The sequence below is a fragment of the Lepisosteus platostomus genome, chromosome 4 (assembly GCF_059453375.1).
Source record: "Lepisosteus platostomus isolate fLepPlt1 chromosome 4, fLepPlt1.hap1, whole genome shotgun sequence".
Taxonomy (NCBI): domain Eukaryota; kingdom Metazoa; phylum Chordata; class Actinopteri; order Semionotiformes; family Lepisosteidae; genus Lepisosteus; species Lepisosteus platostomus.
This window is the reverse complement of record NC_142614.1, coordinates 2723600-2740462: the sequence shown is the minus strand read 5'-3', so window position 1 is coordinate 2740462 and position 16863 is coordinate 2723600. Positions and strand designations below refer to the sequence as shown.

Below are 16863 nucleotides of genomic sequence, written 5' to 3'. Positions count from 1 at the left end.
CGAGCTGAGGGACCCTGAAGTCCAGGACAGAAACATGAGGAGGGACAGAGCCGCAGGGACAAAGGCCACCGGATTGAAAAAAGCACAAGACTGGGTTAAAAAAAAAAAAGAAAGAAAGCAAGAACACAAACTCCTAATGAAATCAAAGTGCCGATCAAAATCCAACATGAAAACATCTGCTTCCCCACAATGGGGGCCAAACACTGGTCAAAGGTGCAGCTAGTTCTTGCCCTCCTTATTCACATCCCCTTCCACACCCTGGAGACATCCCCGTTCTCGGAGTCAAAGAACACGGATCTCACTCCACAGCAGAGCGCTTTGCGGAATTAAACTGTCTACAGCCCCAGCCCGTGTGCCTGTGTGCTCTGGGGAACGACAGTGTAGGAGCTACTGAATTCCCCTCCTCCGTTACAAGCCCTGTAGCTCCTTGTAAGTACGTTCACCTTAAGCAATCTTTCCTCTCACCCTTGAAATGGGGTGTTACCATAGCGATGATAAAAATAGCATCAGCAGAGTGACAGGAGCAAGTAAGGACCACAGCAGCTTTGCCACTCCCAGAACCCCGGGGTGTCCAGGGTCAACAAGGGTCAGCGTGTGCGCCTTGCTTTGCGGGCTGGACGTGCAAGCAGTCAGCATCCCAACCGTCCAGTGGACAGGGGCGGAGGAGGGAGTGTGTGATTAAAAAAAAAAAAACAGCTCCCGTGTTCTAAACAAAGGCTTCGTTTTCTTTGCGCTGAACAGCTTTCACATCCAAACAGCCCACCCAGTCTCGCCCGGACGCTCGTGGAGAATCAGAGGCAGCAGGCTTGATGAAGAAAATCACTGGGCTCTTGAATAGTAAAACAAGCCCTCAGAATTGGAATTTGAGCGAGAATGGGGCTGTTTGCCTCGAAGACATCGCTGGCAGGAGCGCCAGAGCAATCACCTGGCCTCCCCCTTCCCCACTGTCGGCTTGTTGCCTAGCAACCAGAGGCTTGTCAAGGTGAATTCGCTCGGATGTGAACTTCAGGTTTCTTTTCATTCTTGTTCCTGTATGTGACAAGGTACACAATGACACACAGCTTAAATGGTCTGTTTATGTACACGCACACGCACACACAAGGCTCCTGTCGACAGGGGAAAATTATTACAAAACACACAAAAGCAGCTCATCGGAACCAGAACTGTAACCATGCTCTGTTATTTCCACACCGGCACAGGAACAGCCCGACGCCTACCCACACATTAGCCAGCGGAAGAGCCCTGTCTTACCCACAGAGATGGTACAGAGTGGCGTTAGCCAAAACCAAGTGACGGGTCACTGCATGCTCTCCCCAAAAACACTGCCCCCTGGGACCATGTCCCTTTGTGTCCAACACACACTGTGGTTAACAAGGATAACAACATTTTCCCCAAACATTCAAGACCTAGTCAGGCCAACAGAGGTGAGAGAACCATCAGGAAATTGTGCTTATAACACAGTGTGCTTTGAAGTACAGGCTGCATCCAGATCAGAAGGTTACTTTTTCAGGAAAGCAGACTATGAAGGAATGAAGCAGAGTCTAAGAGCAGTATAATGGGACAGGATGGATATGAAGTCAGCGGGAGATGGACAGCAACAGTCTGAAACAATTCCGCTTGAAGCGCAGAACAGATGTAGCCCAAGAGTCAGCAAATTGAAAGCTAAAAAAAAAATCCAGCTGGTTCAACAAATCAGTTAGGAAAAATAAGGGAAAAGAGTGCTTTAGCAAATAATTAAAAACAACAGAATCCAGTTGAAAGGAGTACAGTGAATTTCCAAGCAGAGGTAAAAGGATATTAGAAAGGCCAAGAGAGATGGAAAGAATTACTGTAATGGAGGCTAAAATTAATAATAAAACATTCTTTAAGCACTACAGCACTATAAGCATGAATTAAAACACATCAGCGACGATAATGGAAACATTCAAGAACCTAGACGAAGCGAGGAAAGGGGCTGATTTACTAAAGTATTTCACTCAGGTGTTCAGCAAGGAAGAAGTCAACAACATGCCTCAGGCTGCAGGAGGACAAGGTTCTGTGCTGAATAATTAGTAATAAGCACAGAAGAGGCTTCAGGTACTATAAGCACTCATGATTAATGAAACCCCAGGGCCTGATGTTACCTTACCAACTGTACCCATGGAAACAAGCGACGCTATTCAGAAGCCATTAACACAGGGGCAGCAGCCAAAGACTAGGGAATTGCTGATGTTGTACCCATCCAAGGAAAGGACAAGCAATTAAAGCAATTAAAGACCATTACGTCTGACCTCTAGTACATGTAACCTTAAGGAATTAAAGTTCAGAGCTAGAGGATCACGAATCTGGAAATAACACCCTCTTATGGATTTAGAAAAGGTAGGTCTTGGCACAACAGGCCTGTTCAGAGCTTTTAGGGCTTATGTTTTGGTGTATTTAGATTTTAAGACGTCTTTTGATCAGGTTTTTCAGAAAAGATTAATTCTCACATTAAAGGCAATAGGCATCCAAGGAAAACGATTGTTTAGATTAAGAATTGGTTATTCAATAGAAAACAGTACAGATTAGTGGGTGAATACTCAGTCTGGGGTGAGTGGAGTACTGCTGGGATCTGTATTAGGACCACTGCTCTTCCTCATACATATGTATGTGATAGATCCTGATGTACTTTGTAACTTAAGCTCACAGATCAGAACTGCTGAAGGAAAAGAACCTCTTCAGTCTTCAAGGAAGATGATTATGAGGGGACCTGATACAAGTTCTCAAAGTCCTCAAAGACTCTTGAAAGTCAAGGGAGTAGTTTTCTTGAAAATGAGAAGTGAATCCCAAAACAGAAGACACAAGTAGATATACGTCTAAATCTGGGAACAGGAGGCACTTCTTACGCAAAGAGTTGTGCAGGCATTAAGCAAGCCACATTGGTGAAAACAATACCCCAGCTTCTTTCAAGAAATTGTTGGATGAGACCCAGATCCTGGACCAATTGTCTAATGACCACCAAACAGGCTGGATGGGTCATTTGGCCTCACCTGGTATGTAGTATCTCTCAGTCATCGATTTCCCTAGGGCAGTGGTTCTTAACTTTGGGAGCTAGATTTTTCACAAGGTATACTGAAAATACATATTAAACACAGGCACTTAAGTCATCAATTCCCTTACGGGATTAATAAAGTACAAGTACAACTACTTAATTTAGTCATACCTTTTTTAAAGGTATACTTAAAATATAAACATAACAATTTTCAACTTTTTCTAATTTTCATGTGAAATTAAAATATATTATAAACTATAGAGTGAAAGAAAATTATATCCTAGGTTCTTTAAACCTGTGACCTACTTCAATGAATTTTGATCTGGAGTGCAAGAACCAATGAGGTAAAGGCAAGCAAGCAGTACAATTCGCTACCAGCAGGTGTCACTGCACAGAGGAGCTGCACATGGCTAAGAATTTCATTAGACAACATGTGAAGACCTGGGTCAGAAGGTAGAATAATTGAGGCAGCAGTTTGCTCTTGGGGGGCTGGGTGCAAATTCTCCGGATGCAGCCTCAGAGCTCCAGGACTCCCCAATCCCAGCAGCTACCCTGGTGCGAGCTTGCACCACCACTACAGTGCTATTACACACAATGGTACAAAACTGAAGATTACACCTACACATCCCAAAGGGTTAATATTAATAGTATTTAAAGAATTCTTAACAGAATTATCGCCATCAAAGTGCCCAGCTCACTGCAAAAGTGCCTGGCAAATATTGCTCAGTTCTCTTCAACACTACAGCAAAATGCAGCAACACTGGCATCTTGCACAGTGGGTGGATCCAATTTTCTTTGCGCTCCAGTGTCTGAAGTTAATGGACGACTTTCTCTCCAGGCTTCAGCTTTGACAGGAGCTCATGAGTCATCTGAATCATTTGGAAATGACATCGGCTCGTCAGCTTCCAGACTGCAGCTCATCTAAAATTGATGCTCTCGCCTGGCTCTCTCGACAGCACACACGACAGTACTTCCAACGCCTTCTGCAGACATGAAAGCATTCTGAATCCCTCAGAATGGGGCTCTGACAGGCCACTGACCGACGGCCCCAGATTACCCACCATGAGCAGATGCACTGAGGAATAAAGCTTCAGGAAAAGCTACTGGAGAGCTGGGGAATTCCCAAAACACCACACACCAGACCTTCCTGCTCACCACACAGCATGCATATTTCTGATCAGTCTGCAAACCCCTAACTGTAACCCAGTATTTTAAGCAAACGATGGGCTGTGATGACCCTCACATCTGTTTCGGCTCTCCTGCAATGCTTCCAAGTCCAGCACAGCACCCGCGCGGACCCCCTTCACGAGCCCGCTGCCTGCCAACTGCACAAGGCCAGCGCACTCAGACCGGCCAGCGCCGAGCTGTGCGGCCAGGAGGGAAGCTGTTAAAAATGCTCAAAATGGGAGCGCCTTCGCTCTCCACATTGCAAAGTTTAAAAACAGTGTCAGGCTAGCAGCCGAGGTGGCCCTGAGCGCAGAGCAGTGCAGCACAACAGTTCCTCACTCTTCTTACCCAGCACTGGGCACGTGGGAGCTCCTCCCTGCTGGGGCAGACAGCTGATTTAATGTGGACACGGCCCTGAGCACAAGGTTTTCTTTCACAAAAGGGCACTTCAGTACTTTCCCATATGGCACAGAAATGTGTCCACAGACAGCATACTAAAGCCAATGGGAACACGTCTCAGACAGGAGGCAATCAGAAGCCCTGGTGCTGAAGCAGTAAGACTTGATACTAGAAGGAGCAGAATGTGACCAGTGGTGAACTTAAAAAGCAGAGCAATATGTTCCACTGTGCACTGAGCGCATGGGAAAGCTGGCTTGCAGTCTGAGGAGCTGCCTCACTGGGCACTGTGAGAGGAGAGGCGGGCCATCAGATGCAGCTTCCAGATTCCCCAAAAGGCATGACTCTTTCTTCCTAAATCCCAAAATTCTGTTTAAGTTACCTTTAAATTTGTTCTAATAAGGTAAAATTTAGCCCATCTTAAATTTCTGCTAATGCCTTCAGAACCGATGTAATGTATGATGGACAGTCCTTACTGAGCCACTCATGCAGCTTCCACTGCGTGAAAGTGCAGTGCTCAGCAACAGCCCCGCCCCCCCCCCGAGACAGCGGCCCTGCTGTCCGCACGGCTCCTGCCTCTTCGGCACACGCAGGCAGCGGCCCTCGCACCCGGAGCAGCACAGCCGGCAGCAGAGGCGCGCGAGGAGAACAAAACACAGGAGCTCAGGGGCTTAGAAAGGGTTTTCTTTAAGAACACTGGCAGAACAGGGGCAGAAATCTGGATACCTTGACACTTAAAAAAAAAAAGACCATGTCTTATTGTTTACAATAAAAACTGGAGTTTACCCAAGAACCCAAACACTGCTTCGCACCGACGCTCCGCTGCTCTGGGCTGTCCAGAATACTGATCGGCCCCGTCTGCCTGCTGAGGGCTGATCGGCCCACCCCCGACGGCACAGGCCTCTCCTGGCCCCGCAAGCCAGTCACACATGCAGACGGATGTTCCCCGGGTCTACAGACCCCCCGTCTCCGACTGGCGTGGGATGGGGTGCCGATGCCGGAGTCACCCCGAAGCCCCCCGAGGTGTGCGCGCATCGCAGCGGCCGGGATTAAGATGAAGGTCCAAGTCCTTGATCGGATATTTTTTTTTGTTAAAAACCACACAAACAACTGGCGCTCGTTCACAACAGACTGGAACCTGCAGCGCTGCCGGACAGGGGGTCGGGGGGGGGTTAGGTTTTCTTGGTGCCCAGCCTCTTGAAGACGCTGACAGTGCCAGCATTGTCCATCTGTGCCCCCTGGCACTCCCCCGTGCTGCTGCTCACCTTGGCGCTGCTGGCTGCCCGGTTGATGGTGACGGTGAAGCCTTTGCTCTTGGTGCTGGTGACGCGGCTGTCCTGCGTGTCTGCCTGGGGGGCGGAGGCCTTGCCCAGTCTCTGCAGCACGCTGACTTTGGCGGGGGGCTCCTGGGGGGAGGAGGGGGAGGAGGAGGAGGTTGGGGCGCTGGGGGGCTTGCCCAGGCGGCGCAGGGTGATGGGGGTGCGTTTAGCTGGGACAGCAGTCCGGGGTTTGGGTGCCTGGGCAGAAGGGGCCGCCCTCTTGAGGGACCGGGGCGCTTTCTTTAGGACCCCGGCGTACTGCAGCACAGAGCCCTCGTCGTCGCTCTCCCCCGGCTTGTCAGAGTCCCCGTCTTCTTCCTCGTGTTCCGCTGTGGCTCCCCCTAGCCGGCTGAACACGCCTGTGGGCTGGCAGAGAAGCACGTGGTCAGAAAAAGGGAGAGGTCGCCGTCAAGGGCAAGCCTGCAGCTGCGCCACAGCGGACAACCACCTCGGGACGGGTGAAACCGAAAGCCCCAAAGCCCGTTTCACACCGATGCGTCACTGCTCTTCCACGTCAGTTTACCGAAATCACTTCCACTTAATTAGGCTTATTTGCTGCCTTTTTTGCAAAGCCTCGGACGAACAGAGGAAAAAACCTGGGTGGCAGCTATTGCTGCGCGTTCTGTGCTTTTGTTCTCTCGACAAGAAGCTGCTGCTAATGTTTTCCTGCTAACCAGCAGCTGGAGGCTGTCCAGGCAGTGGCTAATTGAGTGCCTGGAGCTGAGAGTGCTGAAACAGAAGGCTGCAGTGCAGGGAAGTGGACTGGAGGCTGCATGTGAGGTGCTAGGACCTCCATGTGCCCTACACAACACATCGCCTCACAGCAGTGTGCAGCCCTGGAAAGGGACATGCAAGTTCTGCGCCCCGTTTTTGAAAGCTGTCGCCCGATAGGAGCAAGCAGGATAATTTTCAGAAAACTCCAGGCGGATAGGCAATAGGTGATGGCAAACGGGCTGTGACCGAAACAGAAATAACATGCCTTCTCTTATATCTAGACAAAAGTGTTTTTGTTTTCCCTAAAGCAAACATTGAGCTCAAGCAGGGCTTTTGTGAGGCAGGTGGGCTGGCACCCAGATCAAACCATTCTGTGCCCCTTGTAAGTAACAAAGCACCGAGTCGTCTGTTCAACTGTACGCCATGGACTTGACAAAGAAGAGAAATTTGCAATCCTTTGGCTGCACAAACACTTTCAGCTCAACACTCTCAAGCTCTAAAAGACACCACATGTATTCAGAATGTGCTTGTGAACAGAAAGTGAGAGATGGGCTAGCTCAGTGCTGAGTTACCGTCATGCAGTGTTTTCCTGGGCCTCCTACAGAATCATGCAGTAATGGCAGCTTTTATGACAGAACTCGCAAGAACACGAATTGCTTAAAAACGTTCCGCTCCAGATTTGCTGCCGATTTCGATTTCTAATACGAAAAACACTTAAGACAGCCATTTGTGATGTCCAATACATTTGACCAGAAAACGAAATCTTAAGATGTTCTCTAGGTAATATGATCACTGCAGGGTCAGTATCAATGCTTTGTCTGCATTTACAGAGAGCTGAGCCGGAAATTTCACCAGCGAAGGTAATCGAGGAGCCACATCTGGAGTGAACAGCTGACAAACCACTCAGCAGTCCAGCAGCTGTGTCTGCTCCCCTGGGTCAGGAGGCATTTAACACTGCGATTTAACACGAGAGAAGCTCTAGCTGAAGGCTAGGGACCTACCTAGACACACTGAAACAAAGGGTCAATGAACAGCAGCTCAACACCACCATCCCACTTTCTGCTCCGAGGAGAACAGGCTGGAGGGGCATGCTACAGCATCCCGACAAAAACACACACGTGAAAAGAAGCTCCCAATTACTCTCTGAGTACTCATTTTTTTCACAGCATATCTGCATATCTCAAACCACTTGCAGCCGTGAAAGGGAATCGAAGCCCACGTGGAGAGAACACGGACTGCGTGACGGATACCACTTTCAGAAAAAGAGGAAAGGAACTCGGACAGGAGCGTGCCGGGGAGATGCGGGAACAGGCCGGGTGAAGGCGAGCGGAACAGCTCATCACTAATTCATCCCTTCTGCACACTTCCGCAAGCCACTCATCCCCAGCTGGGATCCCCGGCAGGTCAGGAACGCATCGGGCTTCCTTTTTTCAAACCCAGTTCAAATACAACACAATTCAGGGCCCTTCTTGATAGCTTCTGGATCGAAATGCAAGAGACACCCAGAACACGCAGTCAAGAGAAAGAGATCAGGCGTCGCACAGCTTCACTTTAAACAAACATTCTTATTGTGAAGGAACCGGTGAAGGTTTACTCCATGCTGAAAGGAAAAGAGACAAAACGTTTCGGCTGTGGAGCCTTCTTCAGGTAAATCCACGAATCCAGAGCCTTATTCCACAGCCGAAACATGTTGTCTCTTTTCTTGTCCCCCTGTAGCCTATGCATGCCGATGCAGCTACCTACTTGGAATTCTCATTGTCTTTCATGCTTGGTAGGCTATCCTGCCAGCTCTTAAAGGTCAGTGCAATAGTTTCTTATCCACCTCTCAGTCTAAGTTTTTAAAATTTTCACTGCTATGCATTCCATAATACACATCAAATACACAAAAATCTAAGCCGTGCACATCTGGTTTACGCGGATGTATCAGTAAGTGCACACTTCTGCCACCCAAATTCCTCCTAACGTTGCTTAAAGAGCCTGTTCTCTTGTCCGCAGGGCTGCGATGCTCTGGACACAGTGGCCGGTGCGCCGTTCAGCTCCAGCCTTACCTTGCTGCCTGTGGTGGTGTCTGCTTTCGACTCCGCTCCGAGCCGCTCGAAGACCGAAGTGCGAAGAAGACGTTTCTCTGTAGGGAGAGGAGGACACCGGGTCAGCGAAGGAGAGCATTGGCACTACTGCTCCCTCTAGCTTCCAAACACAGCCTTGCAGCCGAGGGATGGGTGACAACAGAACAGCTGGCTGACTCGCGTTCCTCTCAGGTACATCCACCTCTCGATTTACAAACACCTGGTTTGTCACATTTCTCTAGACGGGAGCATGCATTTTGATTTCTATTTTTCAGCTTCAAAGAGAATCTTGCTGCATCGAAGTTGCATCCTATATAGACAGAAAGAAGACAGACACCATCCTGCCAAGACAGGCTCCCACAATACAGTTCTTCAGTGCACAAGTATTCTCAGAATTTTTACACATTTCATCGTAAATGAAATTCACATACTCAAAATCGAAATGCTGCTCTCTCCAATGAAACACCAGATCCACCCATTAGCACTATAAAAACATTAAATTAATCATAAAGAGGCAGAAACGTTTTAATTTCTACCTACCACCTTTCACAAAAAACCTTAATGTTATTTTAGCTTATACACAAAATTCCTTTTTGTGGCACATCGTTAATGTAGAAAAGACTTGCAGTAATTGTCTGCATCAGGCCCTGCAAGGTTAGAGCATCACATACTGACATGTTTCTGTCTGCTTCATTTGGTACCTGGTTTTGTGCTGCCACAGTGTAAACATTGGAACAAAAAAGTTACACATGACAGGAGGCAAACGGGCACATCTTGCTCAAAAGCTTAATGACCCGCAATGCCGACTCCTTCGTCTGAAATAATTAACATCTTTAATCTATGGAATGCGCTCCAGACTCACACAACTCTCTGCATAAAGTCATGCTGTCCTACCTCTCTCCGCCTGCTCCTCCAGGATCTTCCTGGTGCGGGGCGTGGTACCCTTGGGCATGTTGATGATGTATTTCCCCTCCATCTCCGCGGTGACGCGACGCCTCTTCACGGCAACAGCTGGGCCTTCATCGGCCGGACGGGACAGCACTGCCGAAACACGCGTTCCGAATCACTAAGCCGTCCGGCACGGCTACAACTCGCACCCCCAGAAACCTTCACCAGGAGCGCTGGGCTTCAGCGCGGAGGAGTGGAGTCGGCTCAGCCACTGTGCGGGAGCTTGAACCAGCTGCATGGATCTTTCACAGCCCTGCGCCCCCCGGTACAGAAACCCCCCCCCCGCGTTTCATGCAGACCTGAACTGTGTGCAACGCCCTGCTCAAAGCTGCAGATTCCCCAGGAGAGCACACCCCTCGCACGGCGCTCTGCAGTGACCCAGGACTTCTCCGAGGGCATCCTGGGAAGGACCAGCAGCTCGACTGTACCTGCAGCACAGCCTGGAGAGAGCTGGCAGTGGGGGGGCGGGGGGCACATTACCTGCTTTGGTGCTCTTCGCCGCCTGCTTGTTGGACACGGTGACAGACAGTTGGCGGTTGTCGGGCCGGCGCACGGGGGTGCCAGGGGGGGACTCGCGGCTCAGGCTGTTGGCGATCATGCGTGTGGCAGCTGCGGGGGGGGGGGGGGGGGGGGGGAGCAGGCGAGAGAAGGTGAACAGAAGCCCAGAGGCAGAACGAGATTTTTCCCCAAAGATTAAAAGGGTTACTCCCCCGACACAACAGATGAGGTGACAATGTATGTGTAGTGCCATATTGCCATCATTGTCTGTGATTCAGAATGAGGCATTCTAAATATTTTCATGAAACTGACAAATACAAGACAACATGTTTTACTGAAGTTCAGTTTCCTGACTCGTACAAACTGGATGGAGTCACATGGTCGATCTTGCTAATTGGAAATAAAATATTTCTTTCTTGTTATAGCCTAATCATGGAATCATCCTGCAAAAGGTACTGGTATTGGCTCTCGAAACTTTACATTTGCCATGGAAAGATTTTGTTACAATTGTTAGTAATTTCAGAAATGCTGCTAGTAATTACTGGTAGTAACATATTCTTGATGAAAACGTGCACTGGAAACGTAATAAGCATCGTTTCCCCCCTAAAATTCATGTCATTGCATGTGTTAACAAATATATTAGATCCCTATGATGTAATAGCTTACCCTGTATTATTTTTTTTCCCCATTCTTAGTAGAGCCCTTTACATTGTGTTATCATCATAAAGGCAGTGCTACTATACTGGAATGAATTTACTACAGCAAAGTAAAAACAAGGAAGCAAATTATCCACTCAGACACTCACTCCCCTTTCCACGAGACACACGAGATCTTAGGGGACCATGGAATTCTGTAATGTTATTTCGGAGCACTTGGTCGCTTTAACCTGAGAACAGGTCTACACACAAGACACATCTTTCCTGAATGAAACTTCATAAAGAATAATCCAGGATGCACTACTACCTAAACAAATTAACCCTTTGTTAACCCAGCTGTGCCTTTGCTTCAGAGGCCGCTGCAGGTCGGGTGAACTAGATGCATGAGGTGAAGATGCTTTGGAAGAGGGACCTGCATTTACTGTGCTCAACACTGAACAGGCTAATTTGATGTGAAAGTGGAAAAAATGGTCACTAAAAATTTTGCGCGAATAAGCAGAAAGGGGAATACTGAACTCGCCCATATCAAGGTGTTACTGTGCTGATGACAATTTAGCATCAATAAAGAAAAACCCACAGCAAGGCAGGAAGGCTAACTTCTTGCTGAAAGAAATATGCTGACCGTGCTCAGAAATAAATACGAAAGAAATATGCTGATCTGGTACAGCCGAGCTCAGACGTTCTCAGGCAGTACTGCATGCCACAGGCAATACTCACGGGTGTTGGCTGTTCTCCGCAGCTCAGCCTGGACACTCGTCTGGCCCGACGATATTGCTTCAGTGGCCAATTTGCACATATCCTGTGAGAAAGGCAAAGGACAGGCAAAGGAGACATTAGTCAACTCATTTTGTATGCTTGGCTTCCAGATGTTAATTGCTGCCAGGGTCATATCAAGCTACAGTAACCGTTGAAAACAAGAAGATAATCCATTTCATAATAACATCTTGTATCACACACCCCCTACTCTTTGTGTAAAGAACTTTTCTAATCATAATTCACATTTGTGCCTCTGGGTTCTTGCCTCACCAGAGATCCTGAAATAGACTTTATAGATATATAGCTATGCATCTATAGCATCTTTTTCACGTACCACAACCTCACACAAAAATAATGCACACACACATATTGTCTTAACTGATGATGATGATGTCTGCAGAGAAAAAACAGTACGAGCAAGTGGTGAGCTTCACATGTTCTGGAATCAATTTTGTGGGGTTGGGGAAAAAAATTAAATAATTACTTCAAGTAGGTAGCTGTGACAGCATGCATTGGCAGCAAAGGAAAAAGTCAAGGTTTATTCTACGCTGATAAGAGAAGAAAAGAAACAATGTTTAGGCCGTGAAGCCTCCTTCAGGCGTCAACCCCTAAGAACGCTCCACAGCCAAAATGCTGTTTCTTTTGTTCTCTTTTCAGCATGGAATGAACCTTTACTTGTTCCTTTGCAAAATGCATTGAGCATGTTGTACCAAGTGCGGTCCTCCAGATGAGACATTTAACCAAGGCTCAGGCCACTTGGACAGTAACACTGCACCAATTGTAACAGAGGGGGTGTTAACCCTGGTGTCCAGATTAAATTCCATTCTGGGCTGTACACTATATTGTCCCTAAACCTCCTCATAAACGTAACCACTCTTCTCCCCCTGACCTCCTAGGAATAACAGAATATTGGTTTAGACTTGTGAAGACCAGGCACAACTTGTGAAAAAACAGATGAACTACTAAACAGTCTATTGCTATTTATCACAGGAAACAAACTCACAGCCTGTGTCACTTGAACCAAGAGCAGCTCAAAGTTAGGAGCTCCTGCTCCGTCTGTGGCACATTCCTATAGGCCAGACAGCCCTGACCCTCATCCCCTTGCAATGATAATATGCAGAAATAAGTTAAAAGCCTACATCAAAAACTGCAAGCTTGGGAGATATGGAGGAATAACAGGAGTGAAAGGGTTAGATTTTCACTTTGCAGCCTGAAAGGACCCACAGGCTGCCTGATCCACAGATCACAGGCGAAGTGTCTACAGACTATTAAAAGAACAGACACGTCAGGGAAGGGCGAAGCCGTTTCCATTTTTAGGTATGAATGTTGAGAGCAAGGGGTGAAAATAGAGAGGGACCAGCAGGGAGCCTGGCCAGTGTCCAGGGGAGATTAAGGAGGAGAATCTGGTTGTGCCCCCATGTTCTAACAAATGTCTAGAAAAGGAAACAATCATACTGACCAAGCCCAGGGACCTTCTCTAAATTTTTTACGGTCAGCCATGGACTTCCCCTGGGGTCCCACAAAGGAAAATTAAAAGTCAGACTCAGAGAGGAGTTGTGCCCTTCAGCAAGGGATGCAGTGAGTCTCCCTCCTGTATGTAAAGCTCTTCTGGGTCTTCCTGGATAGAAGGAATTATTGCACATGCCCAGAGTGCAGTGAAGAGCTGTGAGTGTGCAGAGGCAAGCCGAGAACACAGTCTGCCCAAAAGAAGAGCAGTGTGAGGTCCCAGCCCACGCGGACAGGGCATGCTCCTCTGTGGGCCCGTCTGAGCCTCTCGGCTCCGGCAGCGCAGTGCTCACCTGCCTGTAAACCAACTTGGCGTGTTTCATGATAGCGATGATGTCGCCGATCACGGTGATGCCCAAATCCATCATGATCTCTTTGCTCAGGTCCATCAGCATGTTCTTCTGAATCCTGGGGAAACAGACAGAGTTATGCAGGGGCTTCAACCACAGAAGCAAAAATCATTACATTTCCCATTGGAATAAGAGTCTTCTAATCTTATAGATTTTAACAGCAGACGTAAGATGCCAAAAATGAAAAACTACTTTCTTGTATCCAGAGATGTTGAGGCATCAACATCATCCAGGTGGGGCTGCACACTGGTGGTGGTGGAGGAGGGGAGTCCCCATTACCTGTAAAGCGCTTTGAGTGGAGTGTCCAGAAAAGCGCTATATAAGTGTGAGCAATTATTATTATTATTATAGTAACTAAGCATTTCTTCCACCAAATCTGTCCTTTAAAAGAACCCTTATGGCAGGAGGTGTCTTCCTTTCAATGACGTTTCTTTTCCGCAAACTAAACAGCCATGCCCAAGCATGGGATTGGGTAGAAGACTCGGATTCAAACCCCGGTTTGAATCAAAATGCACATTATAATTATATATCACAATGAGAGGTTTAGGGTTTGCATTCCACACCAGCCCGGGTCTGATACAGTACCACAGACTGTCATTTGCTGAAGCCTGGCTCATGGCACCAGCTGAGGTGATAAGACAGCATATCTGTGTCAGCCAGGCCACAGACTGCATTCTTTTCACATCAGATGTTAACAGAGGGTAAAACAAAGACAAATATAAAGAACACAACCAGCCTTTCCTGCCCAAATGGCCAACCTGGTAAAACACTTTGCTTACCAAAATTGAAGGATTATTTTGAGTAGTGAGTCCTTGAGGAAAGAGCAGCCCAGTAAAAGGGGCACGGATCCCCAGTCCTACCTGTTATCCACAAAGGAGACGGCATAGTTCACCGCCAGGCCTGGGGGGATTCCTGCGTCTTTGAAGAACTGAATCCACTCGGATGTAGCTGGAGAAAGAGGAGTGTGCAATCTGCTTACAAAAGCCAGACTTTGCAGCTCTTGAGAGAGAAATGCTAACACAGCTTTCTAATAATAGACAAATCGGCTGCAGGAAGGGGTATAAAACTAAAAGGTAACCGGACTGAATTTAAGATGTTTGTATTCTGACGTCTGATGAACTACAGCTGGTAAAATGAGCTCAAGAGCATTGAGAGACACACTACTTCACAGCTGGACACCCCAGGTACCAGAGAGCAACAATCCAGCAGGTCTACAGGTCACCCTTAAACTTTCAATCTGGAACCTGAAACACGAGTTTGGATCAGTTCAGTCGTCAGGAATGGACAGATGCGTTCCTTGCAAGTTACAGGGTGCTGATACTTTCACGACAAATGGTGCCGGAACTAATTAACTGGATGGATTGTCTGCTTCAGTAGCCAAAATTCAAACAGACAGCAGAGTTTTGGTAAATGAAGGGAGGACTGGGGCTCTCCAGGACCAGGGATGCCTCACCATAGCCTTATTGTAGGGCACGCCTACACAGAGAACACGAAAAATACGTTATTATACTATGATTACTTGAACATGGGATTACTGAGGGCGTACAGTAATTCAAACCGATCCCCGAATACGCGATCTCGGGACACTGGGAATTATTCAACTAAATCGAGAGCAAACGATCTCAGGAAGGACATCGTTATGAATGGGCGGTACCGGCCCAACATAAGAGATGTCGATTTTTACACAGAACACACGCGTTCGTGTCCACCGCCCCGCAGCCTGTGACTCACACCCAGACTGCAGCACACCCCTCCGAATTTAATCAAACTGAAAGGGAATCTGGCTACTCCGTTTCAAAATACACGATTCTTGCATTTACTCACACAGTGTACTGTATGTATCACCTAAAGACAGAAAATAAATCAGTAAACTGAGATTCCTTTGGAAAATACTGTGTCCCGCATGGCGTGGAAAACATGACCACATCTCCCGGCCACAAGTTCCGTACCAACAAGAGAGGTGACTAGACAACCATACGGTCTTGTATTTAATTCACTATTGAGCTTCACTCCGCTCCAATCCCTCAGTTCAAGGTGGACCCGAGAGCTAAAAGCACCGTGCAGCTGTTGCTGTGTGTCCGGTGAAGTTGAGACCCGCACAGTCCCTCAACCCGAGCAGAGAGATGAATTAGAACAGCCGGGGGGAGTTTAAGTGCTCAACTCCAGAAACTCATCGCAGATCCTACAACATGAGAGTTCAAGCCAGTCCCTCGTTTCCTCCTCTTAGTGGACAAATCGAGAGCTTTTTCTCTTTCAGACATATTCACATTCGCTCGGATAAAAATCAATCAATCAAAGAAAAGAAATACAAGCCCACTCACTCACCTGTTGTAACCGACGCCATGTTTGTTGAACAACAGCTGCGTCCGGTGGATTGCTTACGTAATATCCGGGAAAGGCGGGTTCGGGACTGACGACGGAAAAAGCCGACGGGAGCCCGAACGTTGTACCGATTAAGAGAAGTCTGAACCAGGTCCGGATCGTGTCCTCTTTGTTAAGGGTCAGGGTGTCATGTGCTCTGGTTCTCCGAGCTCTTCTTACGCACTTTCTTCTTTGTATCTCAAGAATCCTTACGATTACTTTCTGTTTGTGGTAGCTTGAGAGATTTGCTGTATACCTTTTGTACATGTGTGTATTGTAACTAAATATACTACCAAAACCAATAATACTGGTAAAGTACTACTAATTGTAACGGTGCCACAAATGATAACTAGTAATAACTACAGTAAGCAAAATAAAATACGTTTTCCCTTTACTGATAAAGTATAAATCACAAACTCGTATTTCGTTAACGTGAAATACGGGCCACCAGAGGGCGCCCTGAGCCAGCTGTCGAGAACACACCTGACTAGTATACTTTTAAATGAGGGCCAATGATTAGGTGGGCCGTCGCTCCGAATGTAATACAAAATGTCTGGCAGGCGCTGGTAAAGCGACACAAATACTTGTCAGTTCTGATAATGCTGCAGCTTCAGATGAGCTCCGAACAGTTTTAGTCACTGTTACCTCTATGTGGACTGATCTCATCAGAAATCAGAATTTTCCCTACAGAATGGGACAAACTGGTGTCCCAACAAGGTGACAGGGGACACTGTGGTGCAGGGGGCGCTGTCCCTCAGAGGAGGCGTTAAACCAGGTCCCTGACTGCCTGAGCCGTACAGGCCTCGGCACACTGTTCGTAAGAGAAGGGGAGGCTAACCTTGAGGTCCTGACACAATCTAACCTCCCTGAAGCTTCTCCTGCGTCCCGCCACTGAAATCATTTCTCTTTTCAGCTGTGTATCCGGGCAGCTGGTGCAGAATAGCTACTGTGGGTCCCCTGCTGTCACTCAGCCTGTGTGGGAGATCTGCTACGTGGTGCAGTTGTCAGTGTGATGTGCCGCTGCGGGCAGCCCCGTGTTTGTGCCTGCTCCTTCTGCTGCTCGGCCTTCTGTCGCGGAAACCCGGCTTCGTTGCGGTGTCGGGCCCGGCCGGGGCG

General features: G+C 47.9%; 1 protein-coding gene across 1 annotated transcript; it reads right to left on the bottom strand.

Moving 5' to 3' along the window:
* Nucleotides 1–1056: 1056 nt before the first annotated feature.
* Nucleotides 1057–15812, bottom strand: c4h19orf47 (chromosome 4 C19orf47 homolog). Its single transcript, XM_088627574.1, has 8 exons — nucleotides 15712–15812; nucleotides 14247–14334; nucleotides 13330–13444; nucleotides 11492–11573; nucleotides 10101–10229; nucleotides 9567–9713; nucleotides 8655–8731; nucleotides 1057–6258 (listed from the first exon to the last, which is right to left on the bottom strand). Exons 1-8 carry the CDS (start codon nucleotides 15728–15730, stop codon nucleotides 5746–5748), a joined length of 1170 nt encoding a protein of 389 aa, XP_088483700.1. The 5' UTR covers nucleotides 15731–15812; the 3' UTR covers nucleotides 1057–5745.
* Between the last annotated feature and the right edge of the window lie 1051 nt (nucleotides 15813–16863).

Coding starts and splice junctions, on each gene's coding strand:
- c4h19orf47 (XM_088627574.1), bottom strand. Junction 11,574..13,329: donor CCAAGTTGGTTTACAGGCAG/GTGAGCACTGCG, acceptor CCTTTCTCACAG/GATATGTGCAAATTGGCCAC. Junction 9,714..10,100: donor GGCGAAGAGCACCAAAGCAG/GTAATGTGCCCC, acceptor GTGTTTCGGCAG/TGCTGTCCCGTCCGGCCGAT.